The following is a 14,688-nucleotide window of genomic DNA, read 5'->3' as shown; positions in this document are numbered from 1 at the left end:
TTTTTATTAATATAAATTTTTTTTATAATGTAACTTTATATATTTTAGATAATATAAATTTTTGAAATTCTTTTAAATGGACTATATAATATATAAAAGTTATATAGAAATATTTTGAACTTAAAGTTGAATTGTTAAAAACATTCTTCCTAATTGATAAAAAAAAAATTTTGTTTTTTATGGGTTCATATGTTAATATTTTTTATGTTTTTCATAACAAAAACTAACATAAAATTTTAATATTTTATTTAAAAATTTCATTAGACATACATAAATACAAAATAAATTCATATTAATATCACATACATATAAATTTCCAATATACTAAATAAAGTCATCATAATCATTTTATAAACCACCTGCTCTGAGGGCTCCCCAATTAATCGCGATTAATCGCGACAGAGCGCCAATTGTATAAGTGGCAACACCTTAATTGATGACAGATCCGCTAATATTGCCTCAATATTATCCAGCGATGTGACCTGTAAAAGACTGTCTTTGCGGAAGCTTAAAATAATAATGGCAAAGAGTGAGAGCACTTCCAAACTGTCGTAGCCAAGTATCTGCAAAAGAAAAATTAAATAAGAAAATTTATAAAAATACTGTTTTTAAAAAAAATTTCTTGAGCGCACCAAATCCCACAGTATTAGCAGCTGATCCGGCGGTAAATGACCACTGAAGGCGCGCATAAGCCATTTGAAGACGACGCGGATGCTAAAATGAAAAGAAATATGCTTGTTTAATATAAAAATGAAGGATGTGATAATATATCAAAAGTGTGTAATAAATTTATAAGTTCTTATAAGATTTCTTTGAAGCCATTGTATTTTGTAATTAAATGTGATGTGCAAGTTGTATGCTTTAAAAGGTGTTTATAAGATTTGCTTGAGAGAAAAAACTATTGTGTGCATAGTATTAAGTTCGTGTGACATTTAGTTGTGATTGTTTTTTGTAATGTTAATTCTTATTATTTATATATATAAATATTGGTATGAGATATGATTTAAGTGATTGATAGGTGTATAATGTATGAGTTGATAATATGATTTCTTCATACATGATTTCTTGTTATATCAAGATGTTGTGATGTCATCTAAAAATCAGAACCTAAGGTGTTTCTATTAGAAATAAGAAGTTATAGTGTCGTTTGAAAAGAAATGAAAAAAATTGTAAGGAAGTAATATGCCGTGATGTGAGAGAGTGTTGCGATGTAATGACTTGATGTGGTTGTATGTATGTATAATTGCTGACGGATTAATGTGTTTGCTGGTGTTCTTGCAAGTGCTATCTCTGATATCACCTTTTTCACTAACATCCTGAAAAATACCACTGAGGGTGTGATTCTATTATAGATGTTATTGCCACACTACATAGTGCCATATATAGGGATATACATGACAAAATAATAAATAAGATGTGATTTGGTGATATTGCAAAATTTTAAAAGTTGTTATCATGTACTGTTCAAAAATGTGTGCTTGCAAAATGTATCTCTAACGCAAGTGTGATGTGATGATGACGCCGGAACGTGATGTGACAAAGAGTAATATCTTTAATATTATTATGCACATAGACAATACTCTTGAAGATTATTTATTAATTATTAGAATTAAACAGTTAATATCACGGGAGGGTTGTTATCTATGTGGATACACATAATTATCAAGAAATGCTTTACGTGATCTAGTGATGTATTGATATTGCAGGTATGATTGGCTATGCAATAATATGATTTTGAGTAGTCATATCAAGTACTGCTTAGAAAGTGATTTACTATGTGCTTGATGCACTTAGATAATGATATGTTGTGAAGTGATCTTACTATACTTGCATAATACAGGCGACCATAAGAAATGATTTAGAAGTGGTTATGTTCAGAAAATTACGAAATTTAGTGTGATGATCAGAACTATCCATAATATAATATTATATTTAACTTACGATTCTTAACATATATGTGTAAGAAATGATGAGATATGAGCTTATGGCATGATGTGGTGAAATGTTGCGATCTGATTCTATATCATGTGATGTATTGTATGGTTTGATACTTGAAAATAATATTGTGTAATGATTCGTATTGACGTAAAGTTACATAGGATACATAGGGTTGGATCTGCTTTCGTTTAAACGTTATGACACAGAAGCGATAAATGTGATTGTGATGAAATTAAAGCAAGGTTTGTATAGGGTATGGCCATAAGCTTATATAGCATTGCATTGCATGGTTTAAGATAATTACAGCCGATATTTTATTTTTAAGATCACATAATTTGTTACAATGACAGGTGATCTTATGTAATTGATTTGATCTGAGTTGAATAGATAAAATATATTATTTTTAAATAAACTATATTATAAAATATATTATTTTTAAATAAACTAAAATCCTAATTGAACTATTATAGGATAATTTTTAATATAATATTCTTACGGTTGTATTTGCAGTTCACGAAAATGCGACCATAGCAGCGGTTCATGTGTTTGCAGCAGCTTCTCAAACAACAAACACAAGCTAACAATGCCCTGCAATGACAATATTAAACACGTGACTAACCTCAAAATGCAGTAAGCGACTTGATACTAACTTGTGGATGTGTATTTATTGTGGTCAATCGATGACAATAACGTATATAGAAAGCGCGAAACGTGAAGTACAAATTTATAGATGAATCATAAAGATAACAAAATGGCGCCGCTGAAAAATAGAGCGTAATGAAGACTAACCCAAAACACGAAATAAGCAGGAATTTCATTGTCGCTTACCAAACATGCAGATACCGTGGAAGGGTACCACACCTGACGGTGGACCCTCATAATTTCTACCCTTCACTGGATATTTTTCAAATTGTATTTGATTAGCAATTTCTGTGTCACGTGAGAAGCAAAGCATTATCTGATAGAGCACATCTTCGAAAACGAAATACTGATCATCGTTGGAAGCTGTCAACTGAATATCCTTAAAGATAAGCTTATCTACAATATGATCGGTGGTTAAGACTTTGTTACGCAAACGTGCCCAGTGATCGCATTCCTAAAGTGAGAGAAAAGAAAAATTAATTAATGAGTGAAGTAAAGCATAAAGGAAAATAAAAATTGAGAAAAGTGCAAATTTGTTTTATAAAAAAAAAATGATGAGTGTTACCATATATTAGGGAAAAAGAACGCAAGTGATCATACAGTTCCTAAGAAAATCTAAAAGTGATCTTCGACAGCAACAATCAGTTTCTCCACCCACCTGCCCATTCATATAGCTACCATGCGACAGCACAAAGGACCAGAGTTCGCCACGAAAGGGTGCCGGTGTCCGTCCCTTCTTCAGAAAGTGTTGACAAAGTGGCGCTTGCTTGGTGTCTAGTATGCGTTTACATTGTGTGGGTAAGTCTAAATTATTTGTTGTACCATCTTTGCGAAACAATTCAGCGAATAAGAGACGCTTGAAGTAGCGATGAGATTATTTGACATGATTATTACTACAAAATATGCTATTTTACCAATTCGAAGAGATTCTTGACAGGCAATTCGATGTGTGAGAATTCCCAGTTAGGCACTTGTCTATAAAAAAAAAATTAAAAAGTTATAGGCATTAAAATATAAATTCGTTTATATGCAAAACTAAGTAATAATAATGAGGAAAAATGTACACAAACTCAGTGTCTTCGGGCGGTTTTTGGGGGCCCTTTAGTGACAGTAGCACATCCAAAAGATCCTTTGGCGCATAGACGGGACGGTAGTTGGAAAGATCTAATAAGCGAGTAGAGAAAATACTTGTGATAAAATAATACAATTTTTTGCAGAAATTATTTAGAAATAATTCTTTGTATGAAATTTCGTTTCTTAAAATCTATTAAATATTTTATGAAGATATGATGACTAATTTGCCAAACACCCGAGGCAATTATTAAATGGACAGATTGAACTACCCTTCATTAGAGTCAGAAAACAGCAATATTCTCAAACAAACTTTATGGTCTTGACTTCGACTCGTTCGATGTTTAATACATTTGGATTCTACTAGGCTTATATTACAGATAACCTCTCTAGCTTTCTTACTTTTCAAAGATAAATGGTTAAAATATTATTTGAATGATCTTTGCAATAATCTATTATCTGCTCGTGAAAATAAACCGGGTTCATGCGAATCATAGGCTTGTCCTGATAGCCAAAGAAATTGAAGCCGCTACTCTTAAAAATCCTTAAAAAATTTAATGCTGATAACCACTAAGTTTCTGAATATACCTCTACAAAATATATATTCTTTTTATTTTGCATGCGAGAGAAATTTAAAATACGATTACCCTCGTTATCCAAAGATCAAATTTCATCAACCATAATTTCATAACCATGGACTCACTCACCAATTGTGTAATTGCTCAACTCTTCCCATTTACTAATCAACTCATCGCGATCCATCACGGCGCGCGGCTGTCCATGCAATGGCATACTCAACTCGGCGCACATTGCATTCAAACTTTTACGTACACGTCGATCCCATTGCACAGCCGATCGTCGCAGATAGGCCAACGGGTCGGCGCTATGTGATATCTTCTCCTCAGACTTTGGCTCTGTACCTAGGGTGTTACGAACCAAATGGAATACTATATTACGAATTTCCGTTTCGAGGCCAGTCGATTTGATGGCATCCTCTAGGGTATTGCGTAGGTCATTCTTATCAACACCTGGACTGCAAGCTAGTATCTAAGTAAACTCTAGCATTTAATATATTTAATTGAGGAGTATATAGAGTTTATTTTGTGTACCTGAACTTTTTTGAAAATCTCATCGTAATTTTTCATCGCTTTTATGGCAACGGCGAGCTTTTGCGCCGTGTGATGTATGCTGGCATCACGTAATTCCTCCATTTCTGTTACAAAAGTTAAACAAGTCACAATATTTTAAATCTAAAAAGTACTCCTTTGCGTAAAATTTTGAAGACAAGTTTTTTTTTTTTTTAAATCTGGATCTATAATTTAATTATTAAAAAGTTTATCAATATAATTTATACATTCGTCTTTCATCGAATTGTTATTGTTTGCTATTTGAATTTTTCTTAATTTTCTGTCATGTGTTTATCGATCAAATTGTTATGAATGAAATTTGGGGAAACTTCTATGACAACCAATAGTGTTGATAAATGTTTGCATTAAACACAATTTATTAATTTCACGAGCCGTCCAAAAATAGGATATACAGATATTTGTTGCTTGTATGGTATATATTTAAAATACTTAAACCTTAAATTGTTCAATACCAGTTTACCTTAGCTAAATGTTTGGCGAGCTACGTGATCTGTCGATGTTAAATTGAATTTCCAGTTGACTATGGTAAATGAAGTCGGACAACTGCCACGACCACAAAATATATGCGAATACTCTTAACTATACTGCTCTAAGTTAGTCTACAATTATGCTGCGAAAATCAAATCCGACGGTCTTTAGAGGTTAGTTTAAAACTGAGAGTGCAAATGGTCTCTCTTTCCATAGGCTTAGTTTACTATCTCACAAACTATTATAGCCATCTAAACGATACATTTGATTTTGAATTTTATTTGGACCAGAGTCGTGATTATGCCCAGTTTTACATTTTCATGTTACTCGATATATATGTATAAGAAGTCAGGATATCTATAGAAAAAAATTAATTTTATGGTAGCTGGTGGTAATCATCATAAACACAGATGTACCATCTGATCAAATTTGACCCGGATTAACAAAAAAAGGTCTCTTCACCTATATTTTATATTAATATGTCCGTGGTAAAAAATCGCCAGGGACTTTTTTGTCATAAAAAAAATAAAACTGTCAAACACTATCTGACATATAGAGATCAAAGTTTATACGAACATAAAAATTGTTGTACCAATCTAGGAATCAAATTTTTCTCGATTCGATTGGACCAGTCCGGAATAGACCAGTCCGGGTCACATGGTACATACGAGTACATATATACATACAGGTTAGATATTTGATAAGGAGTTGGCTGTCAGATTTAATTCGCCTGGAGTCTAACCAAATCTAGTCATAATGGAGTTTCACGTGATTGAATTTATTTATTATATTTATTATTCTATATGTCTATTCTATATGTATGTATATATGGTATACTCGTATTACGCATATGTTTAAGTATGTGATAAATAATAATAATAATAAAAAAATATATAAATAATAATAATTTTTCCTTAATCATAAATTTTCTTATAAAAATAAACATCATACAATTTGCAGTTGACCTTTCTATTTCATAATTACCGTTTCAAACCAATAGAAGGCCACTTATTATCTGCCGTCGTATTGACTAATGAAAATTAATTCCGAATGTCTCACGTGTTGAGTGAAAATTTTCGCGTAAAAACGCATAACATATCAGTCAAATGAGATATTGTACGCCCACACCAAAACTATATAGTCGTATGTTCGCATGTATCTAGCATGAGACAAATTTGCCGCACTATTTACTCGTAAATAAATAAACGCTATATGCAAATTATATAGAAATTCTTATTATTTGCCCATTTGAATGTTTGAATGAGTGCGTTTCCAAGTCAACTTGACGCACTCGCCTATAATTTTATGTGACTGTTCGAAGGAGTATAGCATAAGCATGCATATATAGTAGAAAAGTGTGTACATATGCATATACGTATTTATGTATTAAAAATATCATATAGTGGTTGCTGGTTAATTATTTCCCTCATTTGTCTTCCCGTGACCAAAGGATGACTTATGTGTGGGAAAAGTCACAGCCTGCATACATAAAATATACTTGTATGATATATAAAAGTATGTATATCTACTTCAAGAAGTCTGTATGATTTTTGCATAACAGATATAATATGGTAAACCATTCATATATTTATATTTATATGCGCATATGCATTACTTAACGATTTCTTTGTTTTTTTCTTATTGAAACTTATTTAGTTTGGCAAAACTTTTTGTGGCTATTTTAAGTTTGAAAATTTGGAAAATATATTGGGTATGACTATTTTTATTTTCGTTTTTGTGCAATGCATTGTTAGGTGCTGACATCAACATGTGTTGAAATCATATATCATTATGTGAAATTCGTCGAAGATATATTTATGTATTTTTAAATGATGCTTTAGTTAATTGAAATAAACAGTTTAGTGTATGTGTGTTTTAAAAATAATTGAATCGCGAAGTACATACATATATGTTAAACATGTATCCTTCGAACAGAGGGTTCTACAATGTTTATTTCGCATATACCACGACTGATGGATTATGTGAGTGGATTTCTCATGTCAGACACACACTCGTGAGATTCGACTTTGCTTGCCCTAAACCGTTGTTGGTTCAAAAATTGATTTTATTTTTATACTCTTACAACATGTTGCTTCAGAGTATAATATTTTTGTTCACCTAACGATTGTTTGTATCACCTAAAACTAATCGAGATAGATATGGGGAATGTCGCAAAACATATAATATAAATGATCTTGATGACGAGACGGGTTAAGTTCCGAGTGACTGTCTATCCGTTCATCTGTCTGCGCAAGCAGCAACTGGAGTAAAAATGGAGATTTCATAATGAAGCTTGGTACACATGTTTCTTTGCAGAGAAGGATTTTGAGGACGAGTTCGTAGATGGGCGTAATCAGTCAACTGCCACGCCCACAAAACGCCATTAATTAAAAAATTATAAAATAAGAATACAAAACTGTAATTTGGCACACCGAATTGCAATAATGAGGGGCACCTGTGGTTTGAAAATTTTTTTTAATTGAGCGTGGTCCCGCCCCTATGAGATTTGATATATATATCTCCCAAACTATTTACCCAAATTTGCACAGAACATATCATTTCGACCCCTCTTATGATAGCATGAAAATGGGTAAAATCGGATGTTAACCACGCACACTCCCTATATAACGGTTTAATTTAAATCTACAAAAAGTGCGATAAATCAATAATGAAATGCGCCAGAGACATTAAATTTTATATCCGAGATGACACAAAAGTGCTTTATAGAAGTAGGTGTCAAAGCTGAAAAATGGGCATGGCTCCGCTCACATTTAGGTGATTCACATATCTCCGGACCTACTCCATCAATTTCATCAAATTTGTTACCTAGAACAATTCCCAAGTTACAGGACGAAAATAGGCAAAATCGGGCTACAACCACGCCAAACTTCCATATAATACTACTTTAAATTCCATCAGATATTTTCACTTTCCAGTATACAAATCAAGCACCAATTAATATATCGGGATATAAATTTTCAAGAATATTGCCTTAATGTTTTGCTATCTCAGGTTTAAAAGTTGTCAAAATCGCACCATAACAATGTGAGCCAAAGAGCCTATTGCTGGCTTTCTATCGAAAATATCGGTAAATTTGTGAGATGTACGTATATTTGAAATTCGGGGAAAATTTTTTTTTTTATAATTACTTGCATATATCCGTGTGTCCTTCCGGCTGATTTCATATCCCATATATCGGCCAATATGTGAGTTATCTTAATCAAATTGAGTCAGCGTGTTTTTCTTAACAGTGCATCAGTGTGCCTAGAATGGATGAAATTGGGTGAAAACTTGCACTAGACCTCATATAACTAATATCAGGATTTTCAAACAACCGGTTGACATTCCTTATATATTGTTGACGGTATGCGAGTTACCCTAATGAAACTCAGAGAGCATCTGTTTCTATTAATAATATGTAATAATATCAAAAATGGGTAAAAGCGGGTCAATCTCTCATATATATAATAAAATATTCGCAATCTTCCGGTTGGTCTCATACCGTTAATATCGATCAAAGTAAAATATCTTAGCAAAATTAACTGAACGTATAATATTGGATTTTAGTTAAATACCGAAAATATATCAAATTATATTATATAACATATAATCATTTTAGTTATTCTAACAAACCGCTGAACATGATTGGAGTTGATCTAGAGCTTAGTCTTAATCTCATAACCCTAATATCACCAATTGCGATCTTCTGATTGATCAACTCAAGTATATGTCAGATATATCTTATTTGATGATTTCAATATAATTTTCGCTGACGTGACGTAAAATAAGACCTATAATATAACATAATAAATCAAATTTGATCGTAATTCATTCACGATATCGTCGAATAATCAATGTTGAATTCTTTTGCAACATTTTTATACTCTTGCAACCTGTTGCTTCAGAGTATAATAGTTTTGTTCACCTAACGGTTGTTTGTATCACCTAAAACTAATCGAGTTAGATATAGGGTTATATATATATAAATGATCAGGATGAAGAGACGAGTTAAAATCCGGGTGACTGTCTGTCCGTCCGTCCGTCCGTCCGTCCGTCCGTGCAAGCTCTAACTTGAGTAAAAATTGAGATATCTTTATGAAACTTGGTAGACATGTTTCTTGGTACCGTGAGACGGTTGGTATTGCAGATGGGCGTAATCGGACCACTGCCACGCCCACAAAACGCCATAAATCAAAAACAAATAACTTGCCATAACTAAGCTCCGCAATAAGATACAAGACTGTTATTTGGTACACAGGATCACATTAGGGAGAAGCATCTGCAGTTAAAACTTTTTTTTAAAAAGTGGGCGTGGTTCCGCCTCTAATAGGTTTAATGTGCATATCTCCTAAACCGCTAATGCTATAATAACAAAATTCACTGGAAGCAAATGTTTTTAGCACTTCTATTGACGGTGTGAAAATAGTTGAAATCGGGTGGCAACTCCGCCCACTCCCCATATAACGGTACTGTTAAAAACTACTAAAAGCGCGATAAATCAAGCACTAAACACGCCAGAGACATTAAATTTTATCTCTGAGATGGTATAAGATGACTTTATAGGAACCGCGTTCAAAATTAGACAGTGGGCTTGGCACAGCCCACTTTTAGGTGAAAACCCATATCTTGAGATCTGCTTAACCGATTTCAACCAAATTCGGTGCGTAACGTTCTTTTCATGTGTCTATGTCATAGTGCGAAAATGGGCGAAATCGGACTACAACCACGCCTACTTCCCATATAACACCATTTTAAATTCCATCTGATTCTTTCACTTTCCACTATGCAAATCAGGCAACAATGACTGTATCGAGATAAAACTTTGCGTGAATAATGCGATTAAAGTATGTCACCTTGTGACCAAAAATTGTCTAAATCGAACCAAAACTGTTTAAGCCCCTAAGTACTAAATATGTGGACCCCAGTGCCTATAGTTGACCTTCTACCGAAAATATCAGTCAATCCACAAAGAAATCTCAAACGAGTATACTATTTGACTTTGCGAGAGTATAAAATGTTCGGTTACACCCGAACTTAGCCTTTCCTTACTTGTTTAATATAAAGTTTTGCCACACCTGAAGGTATTTACCCGGCTTCGATCCTTGCAAGTTGCAAGAGTATGAAATGTTTGGTAACAACCGGATCAAGCCCTTCCTTTTTTGTTATTTATTTATTTTCATTGCCGAGTAAAAAATGTGTAACCATGACCCATTGAGAATCCACCATGAATTCGACCAATTTAGTTGTGACCACGGCGGATGTATGAGCTGGTGCGATGTCATATTAACATTAACAACCGAGATCTTTTTTTCGTGCAAATCGACCCAACAATTCGGCATAGTAACATAGAGTCCTGTGACTGCTTTTCCCTTCTAAAGGTAGTCGATCTGAATCACACCTATAACTCATCAGAAGTGAGAGAGCGTTATGTATTTTAAACTTTTTTTTCGAGAAATAGGTGTTACTCCGCCCTCTAACTACGTGCTTTGCTATACCTGTACTGTAGATTTCTCACTAACTACCACCACTGAAACGGAAATAAAAAAATAGGTGGAAAAGCTTCATTTGGCTAACTTAAAACAAAAGTTTTAGATCTTACCAATTACGAAAGCATACAGTGTTCGACTGCACCCAAACTTAGCTCTTCCTTACTTGTTGTTGCATATGTTCATACCTAAGATATATACTTGTATGTGCCTAGTAAATAAAATGGATTGCTCTATAAAGTTTTTAAGCATCATATAATTTCTATTTAAGTGGCCTCTTTATTGCTGCTTACACACATTATTTCCCTGTTGATCTAATAAAATAATAGTAAAAAAGTTTAATAATGATTTTGTTAGTAGTTTTTAAATAGAAATATAATATACATAGGAAATCAAAAAGAATTTTATTAATTGTAAATCACTAAATTTTCGAATACGAAATTCAGCAAACTAAGACTCGAACGTTGAATATGCTGTGACAGATTTTCTGTAATATTAGGTGAAGTAAGAACAAATCCATTATTTTTGCATGAAATTAAATGCTTTTATTATTACTTTTCGTATCCAGCCATATTCAAATGGTTCGAAACGGGTTTTGTGCAATGCTAAGGTCCTGGCAATCGTAATCGATGATTGGATTCGATTTCCATTATTTGATCGATTTTTACGATAAATTGGCCTTCCAGGGCGTGGTGCATCTTTGACATCGAAATTACCGGAATGGAATCGACTCCGCATGACTGGCTATTACAGTATCAGGACCATAAACACTATTCACACCTGGCTTGCGTTTTTGCCCTTATCGACGAAAAACTGTAAATGTAGCGTATTTTCTCTTTGCTAGTGTCCATCTTTGTTACGCGCTCAAATAAAACTAAATCAACCAATCAGTCAGGAAAGTTTTTTTTTAGTACGAAATGTTACCTTTCTAACGCCTTCTAGATCGAACCCGATCGGACTTATACAACGCGAGATAGAGAGTAACCTAATAGTTACTTATCAAGTTTTGGCTTTGCATTAACGGTGCCTTTTTCCATTAAGAAATTTTTTTTTTAATCAAAATTTACTAAAAGAAAAGGTTTGATTGGATGAAATGTAATGAAACAAAGCTCTCACCTAAGGCCAACGATTTTTCAGCCCATGAAATATTTTTAACGATTCGTTTAACAAACCTTGACGAATCTCATTACCTCAAATTTGGATTTTTATACTCTCGGAACCTATTGCTACAGAGTATAATAGTTTTTTTCACCTAACGGTTGTTTGTATCACCTAAACCTAATAGAGTTAGATATTGGGTTATATATATATAAATGATCAGGATGAAGAGACGAGTTGAAATCCGGGTGAATGTCTGTCCGTCCGTCCGTCCGTGCAAGCTCTAACTTGAGTAAAAATTTAGATATCTTTATGAAACTTGGTAGACATGTTTCTTGGTACCGTGAGACGGTTGGTATTGCAGATGGGCGTAATCGGACCACTGCCACGCCCACAAAACGCCATTAATCAAAAACAAATAAATTGCCTAACTAAGCTCGGCAATAAGATACAAGACTGTTATTTGGTACACAGGATCACATTAGGGAGGAACATCTGCAGTTAAATTTTTTTTAAAGTAGGCGTGGTCCCGCCCCTAATAGGTTTAATGTGCATATCTCCTAAACCGCTGACGCTATAATAACAAAATTCACTGGAAGCAAATGTTTTTAGAACCTCTATCTACAGTGTGAAAATAGTTGAAATCGGGTGGCAACTCCGCCCACTCCCCATATAACGATACTGTTAAAAACTACTAAAAGCGCGATAAATCAAGCACTAAACACGCCAGAGATATTAAATTTTATCTCTGGGATGGTATGAGATGACTTTATAGGAACCGCATTCAAAATTAGATATTAGGCGTGGCACCGCCCACTTTTTGGCGAAAACCCATATCTTAAGATATGCTTAACCGATTTCAACCAAATTCGGTACATGATATTATTTTCATATCTTTATGTTATAGTGTGAAAATGAGCGAAATCGGATTACAACCTACACGCCTACTTCCCATATAACACCATTTTAAATTCCATCTGATTCTTTGACTTTCCACTATGCAAATCAGGCAACAATGACTGTATCGAGATAAAACTTTGCGTGAATAATGCTATTAAAGTATGCCACCTTGTGGCCAAAAATTGTCTAAATCGAACCAAAACTGTTAAAGCCCCTAGGTACTGAATATGTCGACCTAAAGTTGACCATCTACCGAAAATATCGGTCCATCCACAAAGAAATCTCAAACGAGTATACCATTTGACTTTGCGAGAGTATAAAATAGATAAAAGATATCCCGGCTATAGACTGGACATTCGCAAATGTAACGTTCTAACGTATTATCAGCTTTAGCGCATGCTCTGCATTCTGCCGATTCTACTTTACCAAGTTTCAGAATATGAATATGTTTTTCGTATTGTTTAGCAGAGGCTATTACTCTGCTTATATGGATAAAGAGTTGCGGAAAGATGGGGAAATGTAAACCACCACCTTAGACGTTGGATTCCCTTTATAAAAGTTCTACGTATTTGTTGTCTGACAAGATACATTTTTTTCACTAATGTACTTGTACTCATCTTTGCTGGCAATATTTCCTTTAATTTGGCATTGCTTCGGAAAACACGCCTTTCTTCTCTCCCTAACTGTTAATCTACTCGGTGCCACACCTACTACATTCCATACATAATTATTTTCATCTCAATTGTCACGCGGTTTTTTTTTTTTTTTTTTTTCCATTAATTTTTTATATATAGGTACATTTGTACTTTAAGTATTTAAAAATATTACTGAAAAAAATAATACAAAGTTTTTATAACTATTTAAATTTTTGCTTGTAAACAACTATATTTTCACAGTCAGCGATATAGTATTTATTTTTAGCAAGATATATATATATACTACAGACTAAAATGAATAATATTTCCCTTCTGTCTTGGATAATTGGTTGCCAAGTATTTATTTCAGTTTGCGTTGGGCGTGACAGTGATTTGTAAGAATACCTGACAGAATTATTAGGCTGTCCTGTAGTTGAAAGCATATTTTATACTCATCTTTCTCTAGCATTATATGTTAAGAAAACATATTTTTCGATGCTAGAAGAATATTTAATTCATCAAAAGCACTTAATATTACTTTTTTATCTTTAAGTCGAACATTTAACAATATAGAACTTTATAACATTATAACTAGATCTACTTGTCCGTGTTCAGTAATAATAACACAACAAGCCGTAAAGCATTTAAACTCGATACAATTTTCCCAAACTGCTAGCCTATCATCTATAGGTAGAACTACTCTTTCCCCGTATTTCAAGCAGTATTTTATGCATAACTACTCTTCCAACCACCAGAGGTAATTGCCTTTTCGTCAGCTCCTTCAAAACATTACTGTACATATTATATTTCCTTCTTAACTACTCTTTCCCCGTATTTCAAGCAGTATTTTATGCATAACTACTCTTCCAACCACCAGAGGTAATTGCCTTTTCGTCAGCTCCTTCAAAACATTACTGTACATATTATATTTCCTTCTTCAACTACGATTGCTTCCAAACAATGGTTTAGCAAAATTGTAAATTGTATTCAGAAACCACATGTTGCAGCTTAACTTGTTGCAGGAACCTTGAAAAACTTCAATTTTTTTCTTGGAGTTTACACAACCACTCTTACCGATCTAAACAGGACAAATTTTCAATCTTTCATTAGCAATTTTCATGAATCAGAGAGATATGGAGAGTATTTATAACAGAGGATTGAGATTTATAGAAAATCCACCATCAGTAAAAATGAATTTTCGACAGAATTTTTAAACGAAATATTTTATTAGAAGTGTGTTCAACACCTATTCTACGTACACATTTTGGAGTAGAAAGCTTAACATAATTATTATGAGCTTTA

General features: G+C 33.4%; 3 protein-coding genes across 4 annotated transcripts in view; 2 read left to right on the top strand and 1 right to left on the bottom strand.

The window, feature by feature from the left end:
* LOC106616780 (bridge-like lipid transfer protein family member 3B) overlaps positions 1 to 2,623 on the top strand; it is a 34,681-nt gene extending 32,058 nt beyond the window's left edge. The window contains exon 22 of the mRNA XM_036366893.2: positions 2,449 to 2,623. Within this exon, the coding sequence (XP_036222786.2) occupies positions 2,449 to 2,469 (21 nt within the window). The 3' untranslated portion in view covers positions 2,470 to 2,623. The remainder of the gene's footprint in view (positions 1 to 2,448) is intronic.
* Positions 235 to 5,042, bottom strand: LOC106616743 (TBC1 domain family member 19). Of its 2 annotated transcripts, none has more exons than XM_014233587.3 (10): positions 4,761 to 5,042; positions 4,359 to 4,698; positions 3,645 to 3,744; positions 3,495 to 3,555; positions 3,239 to 3,436; positions 2,767 to 3,034; positions 2,589 to 2,698; positions 2,435 to 2,526; positions 633 to 714; positions 235 to 563 (listed from the first exon to the last, which is right to left on the bottom strand). In XM_014233587.3, the coding sequence occupies exons 1-10, from the start codon at positions 4,860 to 4,862 to the stop codon at positions 390 to 392; spliced, it is 1,527 nt and encodes a 508-aa protein (XP_014089062.1). In that variant the 5' UTR covers positions 4,863 to 5,042; the 3' UTR covers positions 235 to 389. The 2 variants fall into 2 exon arrangements, with proteins under 2 accessions (XP_014089062.1, XP_014089063.1); XM_014233588.3 differs by having other exon boundaries at positions 3,651 to 3,744.
* Positions 3,240 to 14,688, top strand: part of TpnC25D (Troponin C at 25D) — a 27,008-nt gene continuing 15,559 nt past the window's right edge. The window contains exon 1 of the mRNA XM_036366908.2: positions 3,240 to 3,378. The gene's annotated coding sequence lies outside the window, so the exon portion shown is untranslated. The remainder of the gene's footprint in view (positions 3,379 to 14,688) is intronic.

Source organism: Bactrocera oleae, chromosome 3 (genome assembly GCF_042242935.1).
Source record: "Bactrocera oleae isolate idBacOlea1 chromosome 3, idBacOlea1, whole genome shotgun sequence".
NCBI lineage: Eukaryota > Metazoa > Arthropoda > Insecta > Diptera > Tephritidae > Bactrocera > Bactrocera oleae.
This window is presented reverse-complemented; position numbering and strand designations above follow the sequence as displayed.